Here is a 24,527-nt window from a genome sequence, read left to right as displayed (position 1 = left end):
TTCATTTTCATTTAATTATTTTTGAGAATAGCGTAGATAGTTTTCTTTAAAATTACAAATATTTGATATAGTGTATGTTAATTGAGACATGCGTTGCACGTGTTCCTTAATGCATCAATCATTTTCAATTAGGACGGGAGTCTGAAAAATGTTGTAAGGTTATCGCCATTTTTTTTAACTACAGAAGTCTGAAGATTAGAAGCATGATCTTTTGTTTTTCATGTTGCTCTACCTCTGTAGTGTCAAATCGTAGGAACTTTTATCACATATGCTAATTTATCCTTGATGGCAAATAATCCGAACAAAATATTTGGAAGTAATGGAGGCCTAGCCAGAGTAAGGGGGAAAATTGTGGGAGTGGACGCACATCATGTAGGCGAGACGGCAGAGTTTGTGGTCGTACTGGCCATGAGTGGGCATAAACGAGTTTACACTAATTACTTTACATTAATGTTGTTGTTTGCAGACTTGAAAGGAGAAAATATTGGCAAAAAGTCCCTCAAAATTCATAGTGTGGGTGTAGAAGGTTTGGGGATTTTGAGCCGGATGGGCCATTGATGGTTGCGGTTAGCTTGGATAGGAAAGGTAGAGATAGTAAGTGAAGAGGAGCAGGAGAACGAAGACGAAGAAGAATAGTGGTTTATAGGCAGAAAAAAATTAAGAATGTTGCTTAATGTGCATGAGGATCCAAACAATGTAAATTTGACACGATTAAAGTTGACTCATGTCGAGCCTCAGGGTGGTGGTGGAGCGGAGCAGTCATGGTGGATGGTTGGCTGCGGCCGCCGTGTAGTTGTGGAGCAGGTCCTGGGAGAGAGGTGGTCGGTGAGCCCGTGCCGGAAGAAAAGTGCCGCCGGTAGGCAAGGTAGGGTGGATGGTGACCATCACGCTGTTTTCGAGTGAGCAAGGCGTCCGCCATCGCGTAGGCAAAGAAGTCGAAGCCTGGGTCAAGGTTGGCCACTGTGGTTGGCGTGAAAGTTGACGGACTCGAAGGCCGGTGAGGAAGACATTTTTATTATAATTGCTCAAATATCGTGCGAATGAAACTAAAGACAACATTTCTGATATTGTGCAAGAATTTGTTGAACGCATCAAATAGATATTAATTTATAACAAATTTTTAGTTCGATCATCGCTCTATATGTATGCATTGTCAAATTGCCTTTTGTTAACAATTTACAATGTAAGTAAAGTGGACTTAAATTATTACTCGATTATACCTGTGCTATCAATATAACATGCATTATGTTTACATAATTTCAGCAAAATATTTCAAAAGCCCGTGGCAACGCACGGGCATTATACTAGTCAATCTTAATTAAGGTGGTGTGCTAGCTCAGTCTTTTAGAGGTGCTTGTAGAGGTAGGGTATACGTGCGTGTGTAATAGGATAAGTGTATGTACGAGCGTCTATACGGGACCTCCTATGTGCTGCTTGCAGGTGCGCACAGGAGACGGGTCACCTGGGCCGGCCCATTCGCTGCCCTTGGCGGAATGAAAAATCGCAAAAAGGGGCGCGCTATGTAGGAATCGAAGTCGCCACACTTCTATAGATGCCTGCGATGCGCAAGCCACTACGACGCGCGTGCTACTACGTAAGAATTGCAGCGCGACACTTAAAGAACAATAGGCAGCCATGAAAATAAAACAAGTTCGCCAAATTCTATAAAAATGAAATTTGTGGGCAACAGATCGAACTCTTCTCCTCACGCCAGGGAAGCCAGTCCATAGCCACTATGGTAATTCCCATACATTTTTTAATTTATGACAAAATTTAAACATGTGAATTTTTTTTAAAATTTCTGATTTTCTTTTAAATGTGAACTTTTTCCGAAACAAATAGTTTTTGGTGTGTGAGCATAATTTAAAAAGGTGAACATTTTTTGGATTATCAAACATTTTTTGAAACGAGCGAACAAATTTTGAAATTTATGAACAAAATTTGAAAACAGAAACATTTTTTGAAACGAGAGAACATTTTTTGAAAATTCTGGACACTTTTTGAAAAGGAAAATAAATTTTCAAAAAAGAAAAAGAAAAAGAAAAAGAAAAAGAAACAGAAACAAAAAAACGAAAAATAAAAAATAAAAAAATAATAGAAAGCCAGGAAAACCAGAAAGAATCAAAACAAGAAAAATCCCGGTTTAGGGAACCTTCTAGAAGGTTCCAAAACCGTTTGGACGGATTGTGTATATCTGGAGTGGGCCGGCCCATGTTTTGTCGCTGGCTTGGCTGCTCTGTGCGATCGCCCGACACTTGTCGCAGCGAGCGTCCAATAGGGTTTTCCCGTCTATACTGGTTAAAAAGGTTATTTTTTTTAGAAAAAAAGTTGCTTTTAACACGGTGAAACGCGAGGCCCAGGTCATTTGACCAGTCAACCCACGATCAAGTGGGCCGCACACCGCCACTCGACTCCTCGTTCTCGGTTTCACTTCCCGCCTACTCATCTTCCCTCCTTTCCAAACCCACATCCCCTCCAGTCCAATCCCTAACCATGGAGCCGCCGCCGGAGCCATCCACCCCTCGCCGGCTCGCCGTCGCCGACCTCCTCCGCCTCCGCCGCCCCACCACTGGTGCATCCTCCCTCATTTCCCCCTCCCCCTCTCATTCCCCCGCCGCCTCCACCTCACAGCCCCGCAAAAAGCCTAAGCTCTCCGCCGCGAATCCTGGCCCTACCACCGCCCCCTTCGCGCCAATCCCACACCCCGTCCTCCTTGCCGGCACCCTCTCCCTCCCTTCCTCCGCCGCGGACTGCCGCAACCACTGCCTGTCCCTCTCCGACCCTTCATCCGCCGCCTCTGTCTGCTGCTACCTCCTCGATTTCGACCCCGCCGCCATCGGTCGCGAGATCCTCGTTCTCGCCTGGAACTACCTTCCCTCCGTCCGCCAGCACGAAGCCGCCGTGCTCGAGGCAGTCCGATGGCGCCTGGCAGAGGCGCCCGGTCCGGTCCATGCCCCTGGCTTCCTGGCAGCGATCCCGCTTAATTCCGTGGACGCGGAGCCTGCTTTACCCACCCGCGGCCGCGTTTTTGGGATGGTGAGGTCGGTGAGCGTGGTATTCAGTGTGCCGCATGCCACACAGAAGAGTGACTTGGTCGGGTTTATAGCGGAGATGATGTGCTGTGGGTGCCGGCAGTGCAAGCTCTCACAGCCAGAATCTGACCGCGGTCACAAGTTTGAGATGGAGAAGTTTGTATACTTTGTGGATTTGGCAAGCAGGTGGCGGCCCGTGCTGGCGCGACTGATTGGCAGGCCGGTTTCTGTCACGGGCCTGAAGAAAAAAATGGTCTCCGTTGGGAAGAAGGGCTCGTACACCATGTTGGTGTCATCAACGGCAACAATGGTGTCATGGTGCCCATCCTATGTGGGCGTTCCACCATTGGATGAGTTGCCAGGGAAGTGCAGTGGAGTGTACACTGGGGTAGTCTCTGGAATCCACATGCAGGGTATGTTGGTTGAGCTGGATGAGACAGTGTGGCTGCTAATTGATGATAACCGGCTTGTGCCGTCACATTCTCTTCGAGTTGGTGCTGTTGTATGTTGCTAATTTGCAGTTTTGAACTTTCGTTTGCAATTTCTTCATTTTCTTTATTAAATAACTTTAAATGCCAGTGTGTGTGACTGTTCTGGTTCTTTTGTAGATTTCTGTGAAGAAATTCCGAGTGGTTCGTCTAAATTTTGCTTGGACGACAGTTGTTCTACTTGAAACATGCAGTAAAACTAGCATTACTATAAATGCTTTCTCTGTGGTGGACTCGAAGTAAGATGCAACTTTTGTCATATCAGTATCTTATGTTACTGGCATCACTCAACAGTTTTTGCTGTTGGTGCAGATGTCATACAAGGTCAGAGAATAATGGTCTTTTGTGCAAGTCTGTTAACTTTTTGGAGCTGCCCGGTAAATTTTGGTATGAATTTATGATAGTTCTACTTCTGCATGATATGTTTACCATGATTGAGAAGGGGCATATTTGTTCTTATGGTATGGTCATCTTTTGTTCCATCATTTTCCAGGATGTTACTTCTGACATCATGCTTTAGACAGAAATTCAAGTTAGATTCCAAGAAAGAGATCTGGGGGTCAAAAAATGTAACTTTGCTAACTGGAGTAAATAGCATATTGCCCCATTGCATTTCCTGCTAATTTATTTAACTTAATCTCTTGAACTGGAAGGTACCAACAGAAGCAAGGATTGGTTCACACCTATGCTGCTAAAGTTCCCTCTTCAAAGGATTTCAAACCTCAGGCAAGCTCATTAGTAGTACATGTGTTTCAAACAACGAGTAAATAAATGTAGTATTGCTCTGTTTTGCATGTACATAACAGCTGTTTGGTTCACAGTGTAAAGTAAACTAGTCCACCTTTCTTATTGCCTTTCAAAAGACACAATATATATTTGCTCTGCTAGCCTTTCAGTCTCATCATAATATTTCCCCCTGAAACATATATAAAGGATGTTTGTAGACTAAACGGTCTTTCGGGAACCCTTTCTCATTGTTTAAAATCTATTTTCCGTGTGGATTGCTTACCTGAATCTGGTTGTGCAGCATGATTTCCTTATGAAATTCTGCAATCATGATTGTGGCGGTTCAAGCACAGGATCAAAATTGGAAGCTTGTAAATTGGTAATAGTATCTCCTTTTATTGTACACAGTATGCACGAAACTAAAATTTGTTTTGGTTTTGTTTATTCACTTACCAATTATTTTTGGTTAGGCAATACCCTTTGCCAATTTTATCTGCAAGGTGGAATCATTGTGGATATCAATGATGCTCAGATTTTGGAATGACACGGAAGAGCTGGGCAAGAACCTGAGATCTAACCAGTTTCTATGTGGTGGGGTTTCCCATCCTGGTACCAGCAGAAGGATAATTTCAACTGGCGATCTGGGCCTTGTATTAGTGGGATGCATGAAGGTCACTTTTAAGAATTTATGGCATCTTCTTAAAAAATAATCATATCGTTTTTTATTCAGTCCATCTGTCATTGTAACGTACCAGAATTAAAATTCATGTCACCAATTGGAGGTGAAAACTCGCTTAATCAATTTATTTAGATAGATGAACACTCATATTTTGCATTTGTTGTGGCATCCTGGACTGTCCATGTATTATTGTTGGCAGATGGTTTTACTTTTGCCGGCTTATTATTGAATGTAATTTGCAGCAGACAAGTTTATAAACATATTATGTCAATTGATTTGAGGATACCATGTTGCCAAGTATCATTTTGTTTTTAGACTTTTGAAAGTATAAGGCTGGGAGATAGTAAATGTCTTTCAGTTTCAACTTCCCACAAGGCTTTCTGAAATAAAGATGTGGCTTTTAGATGGACTTTCTAGGTCTACAGTTTCGTCGTTTCTGCTTTCCTTTGCCCTAGGTTTGTTTTTGTTGCTGTTTTCCCTTTCCTTTTCTTTCTTTGGTTGCGTTGTAAGACCCACGTCATCTTGATGCTTTCTTCTAATACAAAATGACATGCACTTGGGGTCTTCTTTGAGGAAAAAAAAAGCTATTTATATTAATTGTACAAACTGCAGAAGTTAGTTGTGTAGATTACTTGGTTTCATGACCTAATGTTAAGATCTTGGATTTTGATGCACTTGCTGACCGTGTCTTTGATGCATACAGATGTCCTCACTGCCATTGAGGCTGCAGCTGGTTGATGACACAGGATGTATAGATGTTATTATACCTGATCTTCCGCCAAATGTTTACATGAATGGCATCTATGAGGTGATTGTCATAATTTACTGTATGACATTTCACAAAAAAGTGATGCATGCCGTGATTTAAGTCAGTTATCGATTGGCTTCATCAAATCAACATTTATTGGTACTAACTTGAATGTCAGAACTAAGACCTCAGTACCTTACTGTTAAGAAATAGTACGACACATGTTATAGTATGAATAAAACTCTGTTCTGTTCAATTTTTTTATAATTCTTTTCTGTAATAGAATAACTCATATAAATACAACTTATGGGATTTTGCCTAGAAATCATGAAGCATCAACCTGCCTAATCAAGGTCAAGGGCTCAAGTCATTCAAGCTCTAGGAGTTTTTTTGGCACATATTTGTTGGTTTAACTTTCTGTACAGTGTCGCCAGTAAACTGAGATGAATAGTATGTACAGTTTGATGGGAAACTCATGTTCACAAGATTATATAATTTTATAAATTAGAAGTCTTGCATAGTATGGCAGAATAACTCATACTAAATTTCTCAGCAACTCATAGCATTTACAGTTGTTTGCTGTACTAACGTTTTTCACATTTATGTAAACTGAAATGAAAAAGTATAGTGGAAATGGTGCTACTGGTCTTCCTCCACAATTAGCATTTTGAGCTTGTTAGGCTTTTTTATATGTTCTGCTTTGTGCTAAATAAACTACATAGCTAATTTAACATTGTTCTCAACCATTTTATTGTGCTATATGTTCAGCATCTGATTATCCTATTGCCACCCAGATAAATGATTGCAAATTAGTCCTTGAAGGCCCAGTGGCATACCTAGATCATTATGGTGTCGCTGATCCACTATCCTGTAAGGCTGTGTTTCAGCAGCTCTCATACCGAAAAAGAGTGCATCATCTCAAGATCTACCTTATAGTCCACTGGAGTGAATTAAACCACATTGGCCCTCCCTCCCGAATTCCTTTGCAAACTAATAACTCCGCCAGGCTGTTCCACCTTCTGAAAGTGTCGCACATTTTCCCCTCAGTCAATAATGTGAGTAAACTTTTTTTGCATTCTGCTGATAATCTTGGCGTTTTTAGCATCATCATGCCCACAATTAGTGACTAACTGACTCTGTTCTCATTATGTCATTTTGCTATTGCAGTTTCAGCATAAGAACATGCCAGGGTCTGGCCTGTATGCTGAGGGTGTGATAGTGCCATACAATTTAAAATTTGCTGATCAAGATGCCGAGAGCTTTAAAATCGCAAGCACTCGTTCATGTTCTGATTCGAAAGTGTCTATGGAGAAACCATGTCACATTCCATGCTCCCTAAGCTTCAGAACTACCAGTCTTTCTGGCAATCTTGTGTCTAGCTATCCCTGTGGGTCAGATGGTACTGTTCTAATTGATACCGTTGGTGAAGAACGAGGTTGCCCATCAAGGATCTTATTGGAGTTCAAGGAGGGATGTTCGTTTAAGTACCAGGTATAGTTTTTATGATGAAGCTTGCTTTCAACATTTAACCTTAATATATAGCTCCAATTACTAAATTACCTGATGAAACAACAGTTTCTGCGGATTGGTGGCTACTATCTTCTCGAATGCCCCACTGATAGTTTAAGGTTTGCCATGAAAGGCTGTGGATGTTTCCAAGGTGGTAAAATTTCACTGGATTCTCAAGATAAAATTTGGAGCCTTGCCATTACCTTTAATGGCAATATAAACGTCAAGCAGGGTATCGTAGATCAGTCTATCGGGGTTTCTTCATTGCGGGTGGATGAGCCATTATCCAAAAATACCTTCCACAATGAGATAAAATTACTACAGTCGTGGTGGAATGACTTTTGTCAATATTCGGATTTTCATTTGAATTTTTATTGTGAAGCAGTGAGTGAAAAGATGAAAGTATATGACATCATGTGTTATGTATTGAATGGATTGGGCTCTTACTCAATTGAAGTTATTAGTGTCTCTTCATGCATTGAGATTATGATGCATAAAAAGTCTTTTGGTTCTTCTAACTTGCAAAGTCAAAAACTTGTTCAAGGAGATCTAATATCATTACATGGGAAAGTGGAAAATATCCATTCGCATGACTCTAAGGAGCGAAGACTTGTGCCTGGTAACGACAAGCGAAGTATATGTATCCATGTTGCTGATGATAATCAAATGGTAATTGACTAGGTTATAATTTTCAATTAGTGCTTAGTTTGGCATTCAATTTAATGGCATTCATTGCAGGTGCGTCTCTCTGGATACTTAAGCAAACATTGTTATCCCATTGGCATAGGACCAGGGGCAGCAGTGACATTCCACCGCGTCCTCTTGACACAGTGTGTTGTGCTCCTTTCATTACTGGTTTACCATTAAATTTTATATTTCATTATCATGTTGATAGTACTGATGGTTTGTACACATAATGTTAAATTGTCACTGGATCGTAAGAAATGCTGCAACATGCCTTGTGTCCTGCAAATTTGAAATGACATATTTTGAGCTTTCTAAATCTTACTCCCTCCGTTCCTAAATATAAGTCTTTGTGGAGATTCCACTATGGACTACATACGGAGCAAAATGAATGAATTTACACTCTAAAATGCATCTATATACATCCGTACGTGATTCATAGTGGAATCTCTACAAAGACTTATATTTAGGAACGGAGGGAGTATATATCATTTTCATGTTAAGTTAACTGTAAACAAAACGTCTTACGTAGAGTTATATCCATTGCTTGTATATTTGACGTTGGGACTTGGATGACAAAAAAGGGTCTCTGCATTTGCATGATTTCTACTAGAGGTTAAGCTGAGGATGTCCTTGATAGAGTGGTGTTGTGCTCTATTACCAGTAGAAAAGGATGCATCTTTTATTTGGTTTTTGGGAGGGTGGTCTTTAGGTAACCAATAATTTTACTTTTCATTATTTGTAAGGGAAGTAATCTGTGTAGAATGGGAAATGCTATACGCAGGAACTTGATATGCAGCTAATGTGAGGCCTGACCTCAATTTTAGTGTAAAAGACCTACTTAACGACAACTGCTAAAGTAATTTGGTACACTATTCTTCCAAACACATCAAGTTAATTTGTCAAGTCTCTTGTTAAATGTGATGAATTATAATTATAATTGTTAATTCATCTTGCTATTCCTGATAATAGATATGATGGCCTGTCCACATTGCGCTAAGTTGAAACCGAATCTTAAGAAATGTCGCAACCTACTTTGTGTCCTGCAAATTTAAAAAGACATCTTTTTGGCTGTCTAAATTTTTGTTTTCTGGCTACAGCCGTGAAGTACTTTTAACCCCAGTAACATACATTGAAGTTACATCCATTGGTCACATTGAAGTGAATAGAGAACGAGCCACTTCCCCACTCATGCCTGGTGGCTTAAAGGATGATTCACTGAGCACAGTTTCATTTTGTCTGCTCTCACACCACAAGCATTTTAAAGACTGTACGCCCATGCGATTCCACTGCAGGGTAGGTTATATTCTGCTTTTGTTTTGCCCATGTATAGGTCTCAGTTGCACCACCTCTTAACCGTTGTTGGGCGCATTGACGCTTGACAAACACTGAATGATTATAGTTCAGATATTGTTTGTGACATTCATGCTCAATCATTCTCGCACTTGACGTCTCATTTTTGTTAATACAGGTAGTTACTGTCCATTTCTTGGTGTTGGACAGTTGTTTAAATGATTCTCAAATTTCGGAATCAGTTAACCAGGGTAAAATACCAAAAGCAAAAGTTCCACTAGCTGGGTTTATTGTTGGTAAGAGGAGCAGGCCAACTCTAGTATTTCTGCAACAATATCATAAATTCAAATTTGTTATTTTATCCAAAGGGATGTTTTGCTTTTCTTTTATACATGAAGCATCATCTATATAACATGTCCTGCTTTTTAACAGATAATGGAACATCTTTGTGCTGTTGCTGGGCCGATGATGCAAGGGCTGAACTTTTGCTTAGGCTGCAGGAAATTGCCATTCTGGATGCTTCTGTTAATTTGAAGCGATCAAAAGATAGAAACAATGCAAAGATACAACGGACTCTTGGTTCTTGCCTAGAAAAAATGTTGAAGAAGCACAAAAAAGTTATTGTGAAGAACTATGGAGTTCCTCCCGACATCTCTTGTCGAGACTTGGAATTATTATCTGATGTTGGTAATGTCTTAAGTAGCCTGGAAGAGGAACTTTTGAAATTTATCGTCCTCAATGCCTGTCGGAATGGAACTCTGGTGAGTTCATGTTTCTTTTATCAAGTGAACATTAGAACTTTGGTTAAGCTTTCATCAGTTGCATATGTTATCTAGCAAACAAACTATATTATATATAGGCATAATGACATTGTACTTCTAGAATTGTTGTGCGCTATTATACTCTAGGAAGTGTGTATCCAGTCTGTTGGTTGTGACTTCTATATGCATCAATTAGTTCAGTCACGCCAGATGCTATTTGTTGCTCGGGTTGGTGTTGAACGAGGGAATCTATCATGACTCTTCTAGGATTGCTGGAATGAATGCCGTTTAATGAGTTTTAACACCTTTGCAGAATGTTATCGCATCAGCCCTTGATGCAAGTGCAATAAATGGATCAAATGTGGAGCTTCCTGATGTATATCCAGCGCACAACATGCAGAATTTCTGGGTTAATGAAATAGTTCAAGTGGATCCTTTGGAAGAGGCCCGGAGACTGTATGCCAGTTTGGAAAACAGATGAAGCACAAGTGAATCTTTGAGATACTCGGAGTCAACATAATAATTTGTGAAGAACGCATGAGCGGCGAGCAGTCCACTGGGTCAATACCCAGTTATATCTCCTGTATTTTGCCCATCAGGGTGGTGGCATCCAGTCTGGCGGTACATGTTATGGGCTGCATACTCCGTCTGCAGGTATACATAGCCACAGGTCATGCAAATTATAGACGATTCTTTCTGGTGGGAGGGCGACATATGACTGAACTGACAGATGGGTGGGTTATGTAAAGCTGATTCCATTCTTCAGGCTTGTGCATATATGTGGATCCCATGGGTAGGGTTTCTTTTTGCTGGTAGTCAAGTGTTTTGTATAGTCGGGATGGCAATTGCCAAATTATTATGGCAAATGAAGTGTTGTATTGTGGTGGCCTTTCAGCGAATTTCCTCGAGCTCGCCCCCCCGCGTCGCCCTCCCCGAGCAAGGCGACTGGGCCGGCTCCCCTCTCCTCCCCCTTCCCGCGAGTCGCCGCCCCCCCTCCCCCTCGCTGTTGCTGTCAGCAGGCGCGGCCGGGCGTTGCCCGTGCGGCGCCCCGCAGTTCGGCGGTGGCGGCCCCCCTTCTTCCCCCGTCGCTGGACCCCGGCTTGGGCGTGCGGTCCTGGCGGCGGAGCCCTTCGGCCGGCGGCGTTCCGGCGCGGATCTGGACGGCGGTGGTGCGGTGGCGTTGCCCCTTGGCGGCCGTGACAGCCCATGGCGGCGGCCAGCGGCGCCTGATCTGGGTCAGGGCGGGCCTGCTGGGGGGCTGCGATGGGTTGTTCTCCGGTGGTGCTGGCGAGCTCCTCGCAACAGGGACGGCGGCTGCTGTGCCGCGACTGCTGCAGCATGGCGGCGGAGCTTCACGGGCCCGTTCAGGGCTTGACCGGACATTTGGTCTGGTGTGCCTCTGCTGCTATGCCCGGTCTGCTACCGCCTAAGCCGGTGGAGGTTGTTCCCTCCCTTGTGGCTGCGGTGCTGCCGGTCCTTATCTACGGGTGTCTCGTTTGGGATCCGGACGGCCTCGCTTTGTTGGCCGTGGTGAGACGACGGCGGTGTCCTTGTGACTATGTTGGCGCATGTTGGTGGGTGGCGGGTGTGGTGGAGCCGAAGGCTGGTCCTGGGTGGTGGGCGCGAGGGGTCGGGAGAAATCCATCTCGGGTCTTGCCGGCACCAACGCGGTGACGCCTGCGGGCGCCGCCATCCTTCTTGAAGGGCGTCGGGTGACCCTCTACCCCCACCACCCTCCGTGTACCGGGACAAATCCTAGGATTCGTCCGGGCAGCAGCGTCGTCATCGTCGCATCCCTTCGTGAAAGTGGTGCTTGGTACACGGCAACTCGGTGGCTTTGGAGCGTGGTGGTTATCTTCGGTGGGCGCAGCCGTCGCGGGGTGCCGTAGCTTTTGTTGATCCGGCGTTGTTGGCATTTTTTCTCTTATTTTCTCTTGTATTTTTTTTGGGCGTGCTTGTGCTGTTAGCTCCAGCGTTGATCGGAATGTTGTATCGGGTGGTTGCTATATCTATATAGCGGGGCAAAAACCTATTTCTTCAAATGAAGTGTTGTATAGTTGGATATTTGTTATGCTCATTGTTACCGTAACCTACACCCTTGCTCCGCACTGAAAAACTTAGCAAAAGTAGATGAAGCGTAGATGTGGTCTGCACCTTTTTAAGTTGAGGTGGGTGTACCATTTGGATGACGAAGCGCGACTGAAGGACTGTCTGTATTTTAATTCCTGTTTAACGGTGAATGCATTTCTTCCATTTTGCTGATATAACTGATACCAATGCATTGTTCATCATTATCTCCAATTTACTCATCAGCTCATTCCTAAGGGCTGGGTGCACCAAAGGAATTCCCACCGATGGCAAATCTAGTGACAATTTCCGTTGCACACCACCATGGTGAACAGAAAGAACACAGCAATGTCATCCCATCGTGTTCAGCTGCGGTGCATGAGGAAAATATTTGTGCGTGTCATCCTTGCATAGGGGACATGCTAATCTTATATCATTCCAGTTTTATCAGATGTCCCCTGAGGATCAAGAGAAAAACGCCTGACTGCAGAACACAACAAGTAACACACAACTGGGGCGGAGTCAACGAAGAAAAATATTTATTCTTAAGCCTGGAGATTGAGCCAAAATTACTTCTAGTTAGAAACCACATGCCAAGCGTGAATGACAATAGTTAATCCCCAGGACCGGGAGGCGATCGAACAGCAGAGCCCCAGGTGAAACTTAAGTACATAAGATATGCCATTCCGTACTCCACAACCACTATCCAGTCAAGTTCATGGGCTAGACCCTTTCTTGAACAGCTTGATTTGGTCACCATAGTAGTACGCGCTGCCGACCATCAGAGCAACCGTAACGCCTTGAGCAACCACACGGGCCCTCATCAGCTTCTGACCCAGCCGAGAATTCCCGTACCGGAAGCTGACCAGGCCAGCTGTCAGGACACCCGCAGTGACCAATGCACCTGAAATAAAAAGGCAGGGTCACACATCGAAGAACAAAAACAATGTGAGACTATCCATAGATGCATCAACACCCCTAGTAGTCTATCCCCACCCAAGTTTCCATTTGCTTTGGCATAAGTAGCACACATCAAAGGGCAAAAACAATGTTATACTCCCTCTGTTCCTACATATAAGACGATTTGGCACTTCAATTTAAACTGCCAAAACGTCTTACATTTAGAAACAGAGGCAGTACTTATTACTTAATGTTCAATAAAAAAAATCAACACTATGCACTCAGCACATACAGACAAACAATAAACATGATTGCAGGATCCAGAATATGCAGCTTCACATGAGTTTTTGAAATTTTGAATTAGATTTGAACAAAGCAAGACATGAAAAGATCAGAAGTGTTTCGGAAGCTATTAGGACTTGCTACTAATCATTTACAACAATACAGTTACACCTAGCTGACATATAATTACTACTCTATAATTTTGAGGTAAAGTAAAGCTTTATAACTTAACGGTGCCCGGGTAAATCACCCAAAACAAAAACAGCCACTTGTATATAATTAACAACCCCTTGAAGAAGCTTCAAGCTTCACATATAAGCCAAAGTAATCCTTAGACTGTCAGGCAGTTAGGCTCGTTAAATTTATAAGGACATCTCAGCTTCAAAGTGAATGACTGAGATGATGCTTAAGGAGTGTGATTTACAGGGTAATGCACATCCTCCTTTCTAATGCATAAGATACATTAGCACCCCTAGTAGTCTATCCCCACCCAAGTTTCCATTTGCTTTGGCATAAGTAGCACACATCAAAGGGCAAACATAAAGCAATGTTATACTTAATGTTCAATCGGAAAATCGACACCATTATGCACTCAGCATGTACATGCAAACAATAAACATGATTGCAGGATCCAGAATATGCAGCTTCACATAAGATTTTGAAATTTTGAATTAGATTTGAGCAAAGCAAGATATGAGAAGATCAGAAGTGTTTTGGAAGATATTACGGCTTGCTGCTAATCATTTACAACAATGCAGCTGACATATAATTATTATTCTATAATTAACAACCCCTTGAAGAAGCTTCAAGCTTCATATATAAGCCAAAGTAATCCTTATGACTGTCAGGCAGTTAGGCTTTGTTAAATTTATAAGGGCATCTCAGCTTCAAAGTGAATGCAGGATATGATGCTTAAGAGGAGTGTTGATTCACAGGGTAATGCATATCCTCCTTTCTAATGCATGATACCCCTTAAACATCTATTCTTTATTCCATAAGCACAGCATATCAACTGCATCTGTCCTACATTGACTGAAGTTCACATAGTCTATCTTTGGCACAGTGAGCTTGATTTTCCTTGACTATCCCACCTATCTCATTTCATTTCCACCAAATAGTTCAATGGTCACACCATTGCCTCTTTTTTGATACACCCTAGCAACAGTAGTAAGTGACGATATACTTCCACAGCTGCACATATTAAGAACATTAAATGTAGAAGCCAAGTTGCTTCTCCCCTGGCTCAGAAAAAAGAGGAACTTGAGAAGCCAACTTTAAAAGATCACAAACATATGAACCGTCCAAAAATCAAGGTCATGAGTCTCTTGGACATGTGCTGTGCTGATTTCTCAGCATTCTTGACGCACATCTGAAGTGAGCTAGTTCAGCTGAGCTGAACTCTCTGGGCTCAGCATATCTAGACTACTGCCTCACTGAGATAAGGGTAAACTACCCATGAGCCGTGCACAGCAATATGCTAGCACATTCGACCACAAAGTTCTGTACTAGAGAATGCAGTTCTGGTGTGTTGGTTGATTCAGTTCCTCCCTGCGTGTTGGAGCTGACCAAAAACGATTGTAATGCTGCGACTTAATCTATATAAGTGTCGTGTTCTAAAAAAAATATACAACACAAAGCAGCTGATACACACAATGCACATCTAGAATGACAAACTATGATTATCCTACTCTGTACATATACAACACTCCCATTAGCAGTCGGTGATTCATAGACAGCCACCAAGAACAAATTGTTATTTTTAAGTTAATCTGCTACACCAATACCGAAGTTACTCTAATACTCTAGTCTATATCTAATCCACCATAAATCTGAAGTGTGTGTGTTGCCCATGGAATGGGAAATGTGATAATTGCCCACGAATTCAAGTCAAACTCTTAAACATCACGGGATATTGCCCTCATGTTAATGAAATCCAAAGCTCCAACGGGTCACGAAAATAAAGGTTTCGACAGATAGCTACTGAAGCAGGATGTTGAGAGTATCATCCCAACTAGTTTCTATTTTCACCATCTCTTCACAGTTTCATAGAGCAGTTCACAGTTAATAACAAAAAACTGACCAGATATCATGATTTACAGAAGTCCTGTATATTACCAGCGCAGTTTAGCAAGACAGTCATCATTCAGTCTTACACGACATGGCACCATTTAACTCTTCTTCACAGCTATTTTTTTATGAACCCCAAACTAGATTCTTCTTGACCCCAGTACCACTAAAATAGCACGCACGATCTTTGATAACACCAGCCATAGATTCGTCACTATCCATCCACGCGCAAAGATCCCAACAATCACTGTCCTAACATCGTAAAACAGGAACTCGAAATCTGGCCCGTGACTCCGCACCCAGAAAGTGACCCTGCCGAACCTACGACGAGGCGATCGATCGATCCACGATCCTGCCACTCTATAACATAGCGAGGGACGCGCGCGGGGCGTACCGATGGGGACGAAGGGGTTCTTGACGGGCTTCTTCCCCTCGAACGGGAACTCGTCCAGCTGCGGCATCGGCGGTGGCCGCGCGCTGCTTCCTGCGGCGGCGCCGGAGCCCTTCTCCATTCGCGTCGCCTGGGAGGAAAAGGGGGGAGGGGGGACGCTTTTCCGAACAGCGGTTTTGCAGGGAGGAGGAGGAGGCCGCCGGTGGGTTCCGCCGCTCTTTGGATGGTCAGGGGCGGTTGTAGGGCCGTCCGATTGGGATCCGAGGGTGCGGGTTCATTGGGGTTAGTCGGGGAAAGGGAAACGTGTATGTGGTGTCAGACGTGCCAACCGAGCTGGTGGAGCCCGGAGGGATTTGACCTTTCTCTTTTCTTTTCAGTTTTGGCTAATTCTCGTTTATCTCAGCTCTAGAAAAACTCAACCGTGGGGCTCCTTTTTTTTTAGATTGGATTCTTGGTCATTTTTCCTAAGTTGGTCATTTGTTTCGCATGATTCCCTTTGAAAATTTTCCTTAGGATTTTTTTTGCGGGAAAAGAATTGTATTACTCAATGATCAAGTTCTTACAATCATCATGAACAATTCTCAACACTTCCTCCGGGCCCGATCCAACCCAAGTAATAGTTGGGCCCTCAGTTCTAGCGAAACTAGCAAGTTTATCACTAGCTTTATTTTGACTACGAGGTACATGAGTAATACAAAACTTTCTAATACTCAACAGGTGCTTGATCTCACCCACCAAAGGGGCGTAAACTGAGCGGTCCATCTCCTCACAAGAAATCATTGACACAACATTGCTCGAATCCATCTCAACTTCAATTGGTAGGTCCGACCGCTGAATTGCAAAGGACAATCCTTCAATGCATGCACATAGCTCTGCTTCCAATGCATCTCTACAAGAAAACAAGGTTCTGCATGATGAGAAAATGATCGCCCCAGCGCTATCCCGCAGGATCATCCCGGCTCCCGCTCCATCTGATTCAGCAAAGGAACCATATGTGTTTAGTTTGACCCAGCCCCGCTTGGGAGGCTTCCACGGTGTATCTTGTACCGGATGCTTCACATGCTGCTCTGCACTACCATAGTTTATGCTTGCTTCCCCTTTTGCTGGATCCCAACAGTCACCAACCTGGATCCCAATCAATTCATCCAGGTACCTTTGGAGGAAACACACCGACACAGACATGGGAGGGGCCGGTTTGGCATGTGTTACCTCATTGCGTATGTACCAGCATCTCCAAAAGATTAGCAAAATCATGCATCGCTGAGTATCACTCAGTTGGGCAAGCGCATTGAGGAGCCACTCCTTCCCCGAGTTTTGAAATGATAACAGCTCGGGAATCTGCCATATGGTGGACATCTGCTCATATAAGTCCTGACCAAACTGACACCTAATAAAAGGATGGAAATTATCTTCCTCCTCCATGCCACAGAGAGGACATGCACTACTCAACTCCAAACCAATCATGTGTTTATTCTTCCAAGTGGGTAGTGAATCAACTGACAATCTCCATGCAAAGTTACGTACTGTAGGGGGGACGTTGCACTTCCATATATATTGCCAGCACGAACGATTACCGTCCGGCGACGAACTAGACGCCACAACAGTGGCCCTGTTAGCCTCCTCAAACGCTAGATTATACGCCGACTTAACCGTAAACCTGCCAAGCTTCTCTGGACCCCATGCAATAACGTCGTCCCCAAGCCTAGGGGATGCTCTGATTTTCAATATTTCCTTCACATTCGCTGGTACAAAGAATCGTTGCAGTACCTCCAAGTTCCAAGATCCGTTATCATTTAGTAGTCCAGCCACAAACCGAATACGACACCGACCCCGTTGCGATACTGGTTTGTAAGAGAATGGTCTCGGGATCCAGTTATCTCTCCACACCCTAATATTGCGCCCATTCCCAACTCTCCATATCAAACCTTTCTTCAAAAGATCAAGACCATGAGATATCGCAAGCCATGAAGAAGAAGCATTGCCTAAGAATACTGTGTCCTCCAAATTGCCACTGGGGTAATATCTCGCCTTCAGAACTTGCGCGCACAAGCTTTCAGGTTTCGTCAACAAACGCCACGCCTGCCGGGCTAGCAATGCTTGATTGAACATCCGGAAGTCCCGGAAACCAGCACCCCCTTTGTTCTTTAGCTGTAGCAGGTGATCCCAGCCTCTCCAATGTACTTTCCTCTTTCCTTTACTAGAATCCCAATAGAAGTTCCTTACCATTCGTGTCAAATCATCACACACAGAGAAAGGTAGCTTGAAAACCCCCATGATGTATGTTGGCAATGCTTAAGCTACTGCTTTAATCAAGACCTCTCTTCCTGGTTGCACCAATAGGCCGTCACCCCATTGGATCAGTCGCTTGGTTAGACTAGTTTGAATATTCTGAAATTTCCCCTTGAACATGCGTCCCTCGGGGGTTGGGAGGCCCAAATATTTTTCTTCAAACACCGTCGAAGTAACACCCAGAACATCTCGCACTTGCTCTTGTATCGCCCCTGGACATGCAACACCAAAAAATATTGAGCATTTGTTGAAGTTCAAACTTTGCCCCGTAGCACTCTCATACATGAGCAAAGCTGCCTTAACATTCTCTGCTTGTTCACTAGTAGCCTCAAAGAACAGCAAGGTATCATCAGCAAATAACAGATGTGATGATATACCCGAAGCTCTTCTGCAAACTCTCACTGGTGTTATACTACCAGCTGAAACCTTACTCTTTAAGATCGCTGATAACCCATCCGCAATAAACAAAAATAGGAATGGAGATAGAGGGTCGCCTTGCCGAAGCCCACGCGATGGTGCAGATGAATCCAAGAGGGTCCCGTTTAATTTAACACGATATCTCACCGATGTGACACAAGTCATAATACAGTCAATCCATCGCTGAGTGAAACCCCGCTTTTGCATCACCTGCTCCAAGAAAACCCAATACACTCTGTCATAAGCTTTTGATAAGTCCAGCTTGTATGCACAAAAACTCTTCGTAGGATCCTTCTCCTGTTTGATGTAATGTAAACATTCGAAGGCCACAAGAGCATTATCTGTGATCATCCTGCCTGGCATAAAGGCACTTTGTTCCGGAGAAACCAGAGTGTCTAGGAGTGGCCTAAGACGATTCACCAAGCACTTCGAAATCACCTTATAAATTACATTACAGAGACTAATGGGCCTATAGTCAGAAATCTTTGCAGGGTTAGAATTTTTAGGAATCAGAACAATGGATGTAGAGTTTACCCCTTCCGGCATAATTCCAGTGACAAAAAGGTCCTTAACCGCTGCAATCACGTCGTCTCTGACAGTGCTCCAATTCCGCTGAAAAAACCTCGCTGGGAAGCCATCTGGCCCCGACGCCTTAAGTGGCCCAATTTGGAACATTGAGTCCGCTATCTCCTTATCAGAAAAGGCCGCACACAATTTAGCATTATCCTCCTCCGTCAGCATTGGCTCCGATTTTATCTACAATCTAATTTGAAAGAAAATTTCAATCCTCTTGGGAGAATTATGTTGTTTCGTTTGTGTTGTCAAACATCCTTTGATCCAAATTCATGTAGTGTTCTAATCTATAGGATCAAGTGGACACGCCACTTGAATCACGCGCTTCTTTCTTTCTTGCAATTCCTGCGAACAACGAGGCTTAAAATTCATATCATCGTCAAAAAAGAAAGAAAGATAAGATTTGCATCTTTAAAGGCGTGCGACTTGTAAACATGTTACCTGAAAGTGCAAATGATTGAAAGTTGATGAGAAAATTCAAAAGTTAAAGTATAATTGATATTAAACAAAATTTAGACCAACATACTAATAGGCAACCCTATTATTTTAGGATGTCGATATTCACCACACGTGTGGCACAATGAACACCAGACCACACGACTCGTTCGGTCGTACCCAGGAGCCAGCCCACACGATCCTGTGTGGGCAAACATTAAAACTACCCACACGTTCGGGCGCAGCTACGACGGTCCACACGATCATGTGTGGCAACTGCTCATCCCCACCCAGTGAGCGCGAACGCGTGTGTAATTAACTTTAGTTGCCATGTGTAATTAACTGTAGTTGCCATATCTAATTACTGTAATTGCCATGCATGATTACCTTTAATTGCCATGTATCATTAAATATAGTTGCTATGTGTAACTAATTAGAGTTGCCACGTGTGGTAAAACCATAGTTGCCATGTATGGTTAACCATAGTTGTTGTGTATGATTAACTAGTTGCCACATATGCACAACTATACTTGCCATCTATCACCATGCGAGCGTCGTGCGGGCGAAGAGCAGTTTCACCCACACGTTCGGGCGAGCATCGTGTGTCCGTTCGGGTGAGGAGCGCCCACACGTGTGGCACTAAATGATAACACCCACACGACGCTCGGTGCTTACGTGGCTCTTGACCCAGATGACAATTGCCGCAATATTCATGCAAATGAATCGAACGGCATCGACTGCATTTGCGCCATGTTGATAAGTGCCACGCGCGTGGGTGTTATCATTTAGGTTATTTTAAATGATAACTATAAGTTGTGGATCATCTCATCTCATAAATATTTTTTTCCTCAAAGGTTGAGCAAGATCCAATTTTAGTTCATGACCTCAAAAACAAAAGAAATTTGCTCCTAATGTCAACACTAGTCCATTCCCAAAAACCCATTCCAAAATTTAATTGTCAAAAAATTCTGGATTTGGGAGGGTGTCATAAAACCCATCCCAACACTTAATTCCCCCAAAGTTTTCCTTTGCTATTTCTTATCCTTTGGCAAACACAAACCCCATTTCAACTACTTTTCCATAAAGTTAAAACCTTGATATTTATATGATGCAAACATTTCAATAAAATTTCAAACTCAATATAAAAAGACAAATTCAGACACAACATGTGGTCCAAATGAAGCAGATATTCCAAATAAACAAATGAAACTGATGGGGGAACGAATCATGAAAATAAAAAAAATTCCTACGAACACCCAAGATCTAATCTAGGAGATGCAAAGCAACGAGAGGGGAGTGTGTCTACATACCCTTGTAGACCGAAAGCCAGGACTGGTGCCCCTGGCCCAATAAGGCCAGGGCGCACCCCCTACATCCCATGCACGCCCTAGGGGCTAGTCGAATCCTTCCGTGGACTTTCGGACCCCTCCGGAACCCTCTGGAATCTTCCGGTGACTTCCCGGTACAATATCGAAAAAACCCGACTTTTCCCGAAACCTCGACAACAACTTTCCATATATAAATCTTTACCCCGGAACTCCTCGTGATGCCTAGGGTCTCATCTGGGACTCCGAACAACATTCGATCACCAATAAAAATATCCCAATACCACTCTAGCGTCAACGAACGTTAAGCGTGCGACCCTGCGGGTTCGAGAACCATGCAGACATGACCGGTACACCTCTCCAGTCAATAACTCATAGCGAGACCTGGGTGCCCATATTGGTTCCTACATATTCCATGAAGATCTTCATCGGTTGAACCACGATGTCGAGGATTCAGTTAATCCCGTATGCAATTCCCTTTGTCCGAGGATATGTTACTTTCCCGAGATTCGATCATCGGTATCTCCATACCTAGTTCAATCTCGTTACCGGTAAGTCTCTTCACTCGTTTCATAATACAAGATCCCATGAATAAACTCATTAGTCACATGAAGCTTCTTGTGATGTTGTATTATTGAGAGGGCCCAAAGATATCTCTCCGTCATATGGAGTGACAAATCCCAGTCTCGATCCATGCAACTCAATAGACACCTTCGGAGATACCTGTAGAGCACCTTTATGATCACCTAGTTACGAAGTGACGTACGATAGCACACAAGGTATTCCTCTGGTGTCCGGGAGTGACATGATCTCATGGTCCAAGGAACAGATACTTGACATGAAGAAAGCTGTAGCAAATAACTAAGTGATATGATCTAATGCTAAGCTTACGGTTGGGTCTGTCCATCACATCATTCTCCTAATGATGTGGTCCCATTATCAAATGAAACTCATGTCTATGGTTAGGAAACCTTAACCATCTTTGATCAACGAGCTAGTCTAGTAGAGGCCTACTAGGGACACAGTGTTGTTTATGTATTCACACATGTATTTAAGTTTCCGGTCAATAAATTCTAGCATGAATAATAAACATTTATCATGAACAAGGAAATAGGATAATAACCAATTTATTATTGCCTCTAGGGCATATTTTCAACAGTCTCCCACTTGCACTAGAGTCAATAATCTAGTTTACATCGTAATGAATCTAACACCCATGGAGTCTTGGTGCCGATCATGTTTCGCTTGTGGAAGAGGTTTAGTCAGCGGGTCTGCCACATTCAGATCTGTATGTACTTTGTAAAGTTTTGTGTCTCCATCCTTAATGTAATTATGAATGGAGTTGAAGCAACATTTGATGTGCTTGGTCTTCTTGTGAAACCCGGGCTCCTTGGCAATAGCAATGGCACTAGTGTTGGCACAATAGATAGTCATTAGATTCGATGCACTAGGTATCACCCCTAGGTCGGATATGAACTCCTTCATCCAGACTCCTTGCACTGCTTTTGAAGTAGCTATATATTCCACTTCACCTGTAGATCTCGCAACGGCGCTCTGCTTGTAACCGCACCAACCGACTGCTCCACCATTTAAAATAAATATGTATCCGATTTGTGACTTTGAGTCATCCGGATTACTGTCAAAGCTAGCATCGGATTAACCCTTTACGACGAGCTCTTCATCACCTCCATAAACGAGAAACATGTCCTTAGTCCTCTTTAGGAACTTAAGGATATTTTGACTGCTGTCCAGTGATCTACTCCTGGATCACTCTGGTACCTACCTACCAGACTTATGATTTCAGCTACGATTGGATCGAAGGTTGCATCAAGAGCACCCAGTAGCTTGTTGACCACATCCCTATCGGTGATATCTGTTACTCCTCGTTGATGAATTCTTTCAACAATATTGGTCAACCGATCAGTGAGTTCCATAGCACTTTCCTTATGAAGACTTCTGAAACCAGCAAACATGGCACGAAGCATTTCAGAGTGAGGATCTGTTCTAGTAATGAATTCTTTATGAGCATTTTTATGGCATCTTGATAACCCACAAGTATAGGGGACCGCAACAGTTTTCGAGGGTAGAGTATTCAACCCAGATTTATTGATTCGACACAAGGGAACCAAAGAATATTTGCAAGTATTAGCAGCTGAGTTGTCAATTCAACCACACCTGGAGATTAATTATCTGGGGCTAAGTGATCAGTACCAAGTAGTATGATAGTTTTGATAGTAGTAGCAACAACAATAGTAACGGTAACAGTGATAGCAATGATTTTGTAGCAAGTGCAATAGTAACAGTAGCAGTAGTAGCTTAGCAGAAACAATATAAGAGAAATTCGCAGGCATTGGATCGGTGAGTTCGTTGGATGATGTTCATCATATAACAGTCATAACCTAGGGTGATACGGCACTAGCTCTAGTTCATAAATATAATGTAGGCATGTATTCTGTAAATAGTCATACGTGCTTATGGAAAGAACTTGCATGACATCTTTTGTCCTACCCTCCCGTGGCAGCGGGGTCCTATTGGAAACTCAGGGATATTAAGATCTCCTGTTAATAGAGAACCGGAACAAAGCATTAACACACAGTGAATACATGAACTCCTCAAACTACGGTCATCATCGGGAAGTGTCCCGATTTCTGTCACTCTGGGGTTGCCGGCTCATAACACGTAGTAGGTGACTATAACTTGCAAGATTGGATCTAGAACATAGATATAATGGTGATAACATAAATGGTTCAGATATGAAATCATGGCACCCGGGCCCAAAGTGACAAGCATTAAGCATGGCAAAGTCATAGCAACATCAATCTCAGAACATAATGGATACTAGGGATCAAGCCCTAATAAAACTAACTCAATTACATGATGAATCTCATCCAACTCCTTACCGACCAACAAGCCTACAAAGGAATTACTCACTCCCGGTGAGGAGCATCATGGAATTGGTGATGGAGAAGAATTGGTGATGACGAAGATCGAAGATCCCCCCTCTCCGGAGCCCCAAACGGACTCCAGATCCGACCTCCCGATGAAGAACAGGAGGTGGCGGCGGCTCCGTCTCGTGAAACACGATAATTCTTCCTCCCTCATTTTTTCTCCGAAAATGTGGTTTTATAGTATCAGGGTTGAGGTCTGCGGGGCCACCAGGTGGGGATAACCCACCTAGGCGTGCCTGGAGGGGGGGGGCGCCCTGGTGGGTTGTGCCCACCCAGGTGCCCCCCTCCGGTGGTTCTTGGCTCCAGAAATTATCTTTTATTGTATAAAAAGTTTCGTTCCAATCTGAGAACTTTTATTTCTGCAAAAAAACAACACCATGGTAGTTCTGCTGAAAACAGCGTCAGTCCGGGTTAGTTTCATTCAAATCATGCAAATTAGAGTCCAAAACAAGAGGAAAATCGTTAGGAAAAATAGATACGACGGAGATGTATCACATCCCAGAGTTGCTTTGCAGTGTCAAGCTTTTGGAACCGAATGAAAATGTCTTTCGAGATACTTTCACAGTTAATATCTTTTGCTTGTGCATTCAATCGCAGTATAGCTTTGTCATCAGAATTTGGAGCATCAGGGTGCTGAATGGTGTATCCATTTTCCACAATCTGCCAAAGTTCTATGTTGATGGCTTGAAGTCTGATTCTCATTCTCTCTTTCTAGTAGACATAGTCATTTCCATCAAACATAGGAAACCTTTCAGACTGCGAGGATCTACCTGCATATGACGTACTCAAAACTTCAAGGTTGTTAGACCTTTAATAAAGAGAGATAGAGAGAACCTGCTCTGATACCAATTGTTAGGACCGAGAGTATGTCGACCAGGGGGGAGTGAATGGGAGATTAAAACATTCTTGCGAA

At 43.2% G+C, this 24,527-nt stretch overlaps 2 protein-coding genes and 1 pseudogene across 3 annotated transcripts; 1 reads left to right on the top strand and 2 right to left on the bottom strand.

The window, feature by feature from the left end:
* Window positions 1–2,442: 2,442 nt before the first annotated feature.
* Window positions 2,443–10,800, top strand: LOC123121408 (CST complex subunit CTC1). 2 transcript variants are annotated; one of them, XM_044541369.1, is made up of 16 exons: window positions 2,443–3,534; window positions 3,641–3,759; window positions 3,833–3,907; window positions 4,014–4,089; window positions 4,184–4,246; window positions 4,548–4,625; window positions 4,717–4,917; window positions 5,629–5,733; window positions 6,468–6,728; window positions 6,847–7,164; window positions 7,249–7,851; window positions 7,921–8,012; window positions 8,967–9,162; window positions 9,338–9,455; window positions 9,592–9,920; window positions 10,234–10,800. In XM_044541369.1, the coding sequence occupies exons 1-16, from the start codon at window positions 2,494–2,496 to the stop codon at window positions 10,399–10,401; spliced, it is 3,843 nt and encodes a 1,280-aa protein (XP_044397304.1). In that variant the 5' UTR covers window positions 2,443–2,493; the 3' UTR covers window positions 10,402–10,800. The 2 variants fall into 2 exon arrangements, with proteins under 2 accessions (XP_044397304.1, XP_044397303.1); XM_044541368.1 differs by having other exon boundaries at window positions 6,841–7,164.
* A 1,571-nt stretch (window positions 10,801–12,371) lies between these two features.
* LOC123126904 (uncharacterized) lies at window positions 12,372–12,454 on the bottom strand (annotated as a pseudogene).
* A 52-nt stretch (window positions 12,455–12,506) lies between these two features.
* Window positions 12,507–15,890, bottom strand: LOC123121407 (RING-H2 finger protein ATL48). The gene is made up of 2 exons (XM_044541367.1): window positions 15,631–15,890; window positions 12,507–12,891 (listed from the first exon to the last, which is right to left on the bottom strand). The coding sequence occupies exons 1-2, from the start codon at window positions 15,746–15,748 to the stop codon at window positions 12,704–12,706; spliced, it is 306 nt and encodes a 101-aa protein (XP_044397302.1). The 5' UTR covers window positions 15,749–15,890; the 3' UTR covers window positions 12,507–12,703.
* Between the last annotated feature and the right edge of the window lie 8,637 nt (window positions 15,891–24,527).

Source organism: Triticum aestivum, chromosome 5D (assembly GCF_018294505.1).
Source record: "Triticum aestivum cultivar Chinese Spring chromosome 5D, IWGSC CS RefSeq v2.1, whole genome shotgun sequence".
In the NCBI taxonomy this organism is placed as follows: domain Eukaryota; kingdom Viridiplantae; phylum Streptophyta; class Magnoliopsida; order Poales; family Poaceae; genus Triticum; species Triticum aestivum.
The sequence above is the reverse complement of the archived record's forward strand: the minus strand, read 5'-3'. Positions and strand labels throughout refer to the sequence as shown.

Coding starts and splice junctions, on each gene's coding strand:
- LOC123121408 (XM_044541368.1), top strand. CDS start 2,494: ATGGAGCCGCCGCCGGAGCCATCCACCCCTCGCCGGCTCGCCGTCGCC. Junction 4,090..4,183: donor AGATCTGGGGGTCAAAAAAT/GTAACTTTGCTA, acceptor AGGTACCAACAG/AAGCAAGGATTGGTTCACAC. Junction 4,918..5,628: donor TATTAGTGGGATGCATGAAG/GTCACTTTTAAG, acceptor TGATGCATACAG/ATGTCCTCACTGCCATTGAG.
- LOC123121407 (XM_044541367.1), bottom strand. CDS start 15,748: ATGGAGAAGGGCTCCGGCGCCGCCGCAGGAAGCAGCGCGCGGCCACCG. Junction 12,892..15,630: donor GAACCCCTTCGTCCCCATCG/GTACGCCCCGCG, acceptor TTTTTATTTCAG/GTGCATTGGTCACTGCGGGT.